Source organism: Anoplophora glabripennis, unplaced genomic scaffold (assembly GCF_000390285.2).
Source record: "Anoplophora glabripennis isolate ALB-LARVAE unplaced genomic scaffold, Agla_2.0 scaffold524, whole genome shotgun sequence".
NCBI classification, from domain to species: domain Eukaryota; kingdom Metazoa; phylum Arthropoda; class Insecta; order Coleoptera; family Cerambycidae; genus Anoplophora; species Anoplophora glabripennis.
Genome location: NW_019416606.1, coordinates 3,651 through 9,532, shown reverse-complemented (window position 1 = coordinate 9,532; position 5,882 = coordinate 3,651). Strand labels below are relative to the sequence as shown.

The 5,882-nt window shown below is 35.3% G+C and overlaps 2 protein-coding genes across 3 annotated transcripts; one reads left to right on the top strand and one right to left on the bottom strand.

Annotated features, from left to right (window-relative positions):
* Nucleotides 1-604: 604 nt before the first annotated feature.
* On the bottom strand, nt 605-1,497 carry LOC108912563. 2 transcript variants are annotated; one of them, XM_018717814.1, is made up of 4 exons: nt 1,407-1,497; nt 1,206-1,348; nt 939-1,153; nt 605-863 (listed from the first exon to the last, which is right to left on the bottom strand). In XM_018717814.1, the coding sequence occupies exons 1-4, from the start codon at nt 1,428-1,430 to the stop codon at nt 622-624; spliced, it is 624 nt and encodes a 207-aa protein (XP_018573330.1). In that variant the 5' UTR covers nt 1,431-1,497; the 3' UTR covers nt 605-621. The 2 variants fall into 2 exon arrangements, with proteins under 2 accessions (XP_018573330.1, XP_018573331.1); XM_018717815.1 differs by having other exon boundaries at nt 939-1,075.
* A 666-nt stretch (nt 1,498-2,163) lies between these two features.
* LOC108912565 (dual specificity protein kinase splB) lies at nt 2,164-5,678 on the top strand. Its single transcript, XM_018717822.1, has 2 exons — nt 2,164-2,376; nt 2,535-5,678. The coding sequence occupies exons 1-2, from the start codon at nt 2,304-2,306 to the stop codon at nt 5,582-5,584; spliced, it is 3,123 nt and encodes a 1,040-aa protein (XP_018573338.1). The 5' UTR covers nt 2,164-2,303; the 3' UTR covers nt 5,585-5,678.
* The last annotated feature ends 204 nt before the right edge of the window (nt 5,679-5,882 follow it).

Here is a 5,882-nt window from a genome sequence, read left to right as displayed (position 1 = left end):
GTCAGCGCATTATGAAGATATAGCCAGAAAATATATATCTTTTTGTAAACTTTAACACCCTGTATCTCGAATACCGAGTCCCGCAGGAAAAAAATTTATAAAAGAAACCCTACTTATTTTTTGGTAATGAATCAAGTCCTGCAGATTCTGTATTTAAAGTGAAATCTCCCTGTACAATTTAAAAAAAATATGTTTGCGTTGCAGCTAAAAAACTGGTGAATGGATTCTATGAAAAAAATAGTGTAAAAAACTTCACCACAAAAATTTATCAGAAACAAAAAAGTTATAAAACATCATAAGCATCGACAAAAATTGAAAAGCACCATGTACATCTTAAACTTAAAAAGATATCGACGTGCAGTTTTTCTTGAAAATTGTGTCCATGATGTCTAAACTACTTTTTCCTATCTTTTCAGGAAATAGGAGAAACCGCCAATAGCGTAGAATTTGGCCCACCCTGTACATTTTATAATAATTATCATTTATACTGATCCAGAAATACTTGCAAAAATTCATACATACATAAGTAACCTTTCAAATGCCAACTAAATTTGCAATTAAAATAATTTCATTCGACAATTTATTTCTTATAGAAACGGAATGACATGATTTTTATTATTATTAGACATTATCCTGCGTATTTCTAGGTTCAACAGAAATTTGGACGGCATCCTCGTAAGTCGGTGGAATTTCACCGCAACTCCACCCATTTCGAGTTTGAGCTGTCGAAGTGTTAGCATCTGCGTGAATTTGCACAATCTGAACGTTGCTACGGACAAGTTTTGGCATACTAAGGGCTTCCTGGTACTTCGGAGGCGGTTCTGAGTTTGTACTGCGTCTCGGCGGAACTTCGTTAACGTTCTCTGAAGGATAAATTTAGAATTTGTTGCAGCTCTGTATACATTTATGACAAAAAAAGTTTGTATTTATCGACTTACGAAGTCTACAGCTAATGAGGTAGTTCAATAAATGGTCTACGTTGCCCTCATTGGGCCTCCGATTAGGAGAAACTCTTGGAGAAGAATTCGAGCTAGAAGAAGAGCTCCTGTTTGCACTCTGGTCTACTTGCAGCCTCCTTTTTGGTTTCATATCCATTTTTTTGCAGTACCAAGAACCCAAGTAGAATATTAAGAGAATTATAGCAATGATTATCCTAAAAATCAGGACTCCAAACTTAAGGAACATTGTAAAACATTATTTTTTACCAGAAATACCAAGACTGGGTGTTGTAAATCCCGTAAGTTGAACAGCATCCTTGCGTACAACACCTTTCATATTTGTAGCAGATATATTGGCTGTTTGTCTTGAAAACTGGATCAAACCGACACAATTTTAAATCAGCCAGGGGCTAAAAATGTGAAAATGTATTAGAGAAGCTCACATTGTCATCAGTTTAATCTTCTTACTGATACAGACGATATTTTATTCATTTTGTAAGCATTATAAAACTTAGTGAGATTTCTGACAGTCAGGTGGCGGCGAAGATGCAAATCTTGGTATTTCTTTGCTACAAAAACACGATAAAGAATTGTGAAGGTCATTTGAAGAGTTCTTGTCCTAATCTGTTTATTTCATTTTTTGAAAAATATCAATCATACGTCATCGAATCAAATATCAAATTTTAGGTTTTGCTGACATTTAAACAGTATCTAAAGGCAACTAATAATACACTGGTATTTAGGGTGGTCGAGGTATTGGCCATTACTGTATTATATTAATTTCCTTAAAAGGAACACAATTTTTCACATAATATTTTAATACTATTTCGAATTAAATTATGCTTTCTTTCGGTATACCATACCTATATCCTGTTTTCTTATATTAATTTTGAAATTTGGCTTTATCACTTGTGCCATCTATATTTCACTTCGCAAAATGTAAATTTAAAAATTCGCATTTTAAATTTTCCCTGCAGTGTCCGTTGTTCGTCCAGACACCTCCACCTTGAAAAATCCAACACTAATCCTCAATTTTAGATACATATTTTCTGTTTTACCTTAGAAGTCTGTGTTTTACTAATTTATTTTCACAGAATTTGCTGTATTTTATGCAGCCATATATACATACTTTTAGTGCTGCACTCTACCAATCCATAGTTAAATTAAGTCGAACAAATTTGACAGCTGTCGGCTAATTAGAAAACTGTAATCCAACGATCCTCCTTCCACTGTCAACAATGACAGGTGCAAAATGCACGTTTTATATAAGTACGAAGAAAACCGTTTTATAAATAAAACATAAAACAAAGTGTATACAAATAAGTGAAAATACTTTTATTAAGCTGAAAAGAAGCAGTAGCTAAAATGTCGATGCTAGCAGAAAGGAAAACAAAGCAAAAGTGGTCCCTCAATCCTAGAGGCAACGATTGGGTCCAAGGTAAAGAAACTGAAAAATCTATAATAAATATCCAATAGATTATAATGTTAACTGCAATTAGTCAGTAGTTTGAACCTGTTGTCGTTATTTTTTATATATTTTCAAAACTGCTTTCAAGTTAGGTTAGAATTTTTTTAAAACCATTTTTGTGCTTCTAGATTCCAACAAATTTGGTCAGAAAATGTTGGAAAAGATGGGGTGGCAACACGGCAAGGGCCTGGGGGCAAAGGAAGATGGCATTACAGAGCATGTAAAGGTGTCGTACAAGAACGACAGCAAGGGTATGGGCTATAAAGAATCCAACGATCAGTGGACAGAACACGAATCCAACTTCAGTGCTCTACTGGAGTCTCTTTCAGGAGAAAAACCCGATGAAGTCAAGCTGAATTCCTTAGAGAAGAAGTCGCAGAACTCTAGGGCAAGGGTGCACTATCACAAGTTTACTAGGGGTAAGGATTTGAGCAGGTATTCCGAGAAGGATCTGGCTAATATCTTTGGGAAGAAGTCTTTGAAGGAATCGTCGAAAATAGAAGAGACGCAGGGAAAACCGAACGGTAGTGAAGAAAAGAATGCAGATAATAAGTTTTTGTTCAATGCTGGTTCTATGCGTGACTACTTCAAAAAGAAGCTGCTGGGTTTTGGAAAATCTAACGGCTACGTCGTGGGACAGAATGGGGTGCTGAGAAAGGAGGAATCTGATTCGGAAAGTAACCCCAGTCCTAGTTTTGGTTTTAATTCGGGTGAGAAAGACGATGGAGAAGTTTCTTACGCAGGTTTTGGATTTAAAAGCGAATTTATATCTGATACAAATGGCGATACTGAGTCGAAGATAACAAACAACAAATCTACTTTTGTTTCCTATGTAAATGGAAATTATGACGAAGAAAGCAATGAGAAAAAGAGTAAGAAGAAACGGAAAGCTGAGGAAAAGAACGTCGATAATGTGTTTTCTCCGAAGAAGAAATCACGGAAAAATAAGGAAGATCCTTCTAAACATTCGGTGAAAGAAGGATGCAAAGAAGAAGGAATTGCAAATCCAGCTTTTAATCCTTTACAGACACCAGTGAAGATAGAGAAACATGTCCTGGATACCATCGAAGAAAGTATCTCTGAAGATATATCGGACCCCGAAGATAGTGTTTTAAAATATGGCATGACAACAGTTCAAGTCCATGCAAGTACACAAGAAAAAAAGGAGTATTTATCGGAAAGCAGTTGTAGCAACTTAGAAGCAGGGGAATCAACAATCGAAGTAAAGAAAAAATCAAAATCAAAGGGGCTCGAAAATGGAGTGGTAAATAGTGTTTTTATTGAAAATGATACTGTCGATTTAACAGCAGTGAACGTTGGCAAAGAAAATGAAGTTGAAATCTCGCCTTTCGAGGTAAAACGAAAAGAAAGTAAAAAGAACAAGCAGGTAAAATCAAAGAAAAAAGAAAATAGAACAGTTCAAAATAATAATAATAATATTGATCTTAGAATAGAGGAGCCTAAAAAAATTACAGCAACATACGAAAATCCAAATTTCGAAGAAGCCGTAGAAGACCTTTCACACAATTTACAAATTAAAGAAAACCCATACGAGTTGAAACCTAAAAAATCAAAGAAAAAGAAACAAGAAAATCCCAGCATCGACCTCACAACTGACAATTCTGGGGTTTCATCTATAACTGAAGTTCCGTTAAAACAAAAATCAAAGAAAAAAGAAAATAGAACAGTTGAAAATAATAATAATAATATTGATCTTACAATAGAGGAGCCTAAAGAAACTACAGCAACATACGAAAATCTAAATTTCGAAGAACCCGTAGAAGACCTTTCACACAATTTACAAATTAAAGAAAATCCGTACGAGGTGAAACCTAAAAAATCCAAGAAAAAGAAACAAGAAAATCCCAGCATCGACCTCACAACTGATGATTCTGGGACTTCATCTATAACAGAAATTCCGTCAAAACAAAAATCAAAGAAAAAGGACAAAACTTTTGCTTTGGAAAATCCTAATTTCGACGACAGCTTAGAAAATACAATAGATTTAACTGAAGCCGAAGAAAACCCTTACGAAGTTAAAGTTAAAAGGAAGAAAACCAAAGGGGGTATTGATAATGTTAATTTTATTGAAATGACCGAAGGGAATGCAAGCTTTCCTCAAAACGAAGAAAATCCTTTCGAAGTTGCAAGAAACAAAAGGAAAAAGAAGAAAAATGAAAATTATGCTATCGAGAATCCTAACTTTAACGAATCGTTAGAAGAAACAGAGTGTGCCGTGGTCAAAGAAAATCCCTACGAAATAAAACCAAAAAAGAAGAAAAAGAAGAAAGACTATATCTCAGCAATAGACAATCCAAATTTTAACGCAAACAACTCTATAGAAACTAGTACTGAAAAAATTCCTTTTGAAGTACAAAGAAAGCAGAAAAAAGTCAAAGGAAACAAAGAAAACGTCAAGAGTATACTGCCAGACGTATTATCCTCGGACATAAAAGAAAACATATCGTTGGATATCGAAGAAAACGACCTGATGTTGAATGTAGTCTCTACACCCATCATTGCGAGAACGCCACAGGCGAACGGCGAAAATAGTCACAGCGTAATGAAGATAAATAGCGTGAAACGGAGGAAAAGCGTACGCTTCAGCGATGTAACGCAAGAGAGGATCATTCCGAACAACGAGGACCTTCGAAATCTCAGCGACACAGAAAACAGGAACGAGCTGTTCAAAATCAACACTCAAGTAATAAACAACAGCCTAGAGGAACAGAACATCAGTTTCGACATGTCCGCTTTGGATAAGTTCAGTTACGACAGTAAGAAAAAGAAGCTAGGAATCGACAATACTGCTTTCGATAAACATAAGACTAACCTGGAGGAAAACTTGGATTCTATCTCGAAAACTATAGACAGATACCAGGCGGAGATAGAGAACGATATTAACGAGAAGAAGTTGGAAACGATCACCATGGAGGACGTTATGGTAGGTGAGGTAGGAAACCCGCACGGAGAACACGAAAGGTTACCCGAAGGCACCAAGCTTAAGTTCAAATATGCTAATTTCATATCACGCACCCCTTTTTATCACTTGGATAAGACTGGAGCGAAGAAGTCTTACAAACACCTGATCAAAGGCGATATTGTGGTTGGATTTAAAAACACGAATTTGCACGAAATTCAGGGTTATGCGGCCAAGAGCACCAGCACAAATGCTTAGTTTGTTTCATTCTCACAGGATGTTTTATTTATTATTCGATACATAGATGTAAATATGTATTTTTGAAAATCTAATAAACGGTTTTTATGAGGAGTTTCTTTACTGTATGTTTCCTGCGTGATAATTTCTTATAATATTCTTTCATTATTGATGTAATAGCAACAAGAGTATCCAGAAGCAACTGGGCCATACCTCAAGGGTATCTTTTTCGAATGAAAATAAACCGATCAAGTTAGCTTTTTATACTTTTGCTTCCTTAAAAACTTGTTGGCATCAAAAAATTTTTTTATTTAATTTT

Bases quoted from the DNA above. Each gene is read 5' to 3' on its own strand.
- LOC108912563 (XM_018717814.1), bottom strand. From the start codon at position 1,430: ATGAATAAAATATCGTCTGTATCA. The intron at 1,349-1,406 runs GTAAGAAGATTA...TCACATTTTTAG, and splicing joins ATAAAATATCGTCTGTATCA to CCCCTGGCTGATTTAAAATT. The intron at 864-938 runs GTAAGTCGATAA...TTTATCCTTCAG, and splicing joins CCTCATTAGCTGTAGACTTC to AGAACGTTAACGAAGTTCCG.
- LOC108912565 (XM_018717822.1), top strand. From the start codon at position 2,304: ATGTCGATGCTAGCAGAAAGGAAAACAAAGCAAAAGTGGTCCCTCAAT. The intron at 2,377-2,534 runs GTAAAGAAACTG...TTGTGCTTCTAG, and splicing joins AGGCAACGATTGGGTCCAAG to ATTCCAACAAATTTGGTCAG.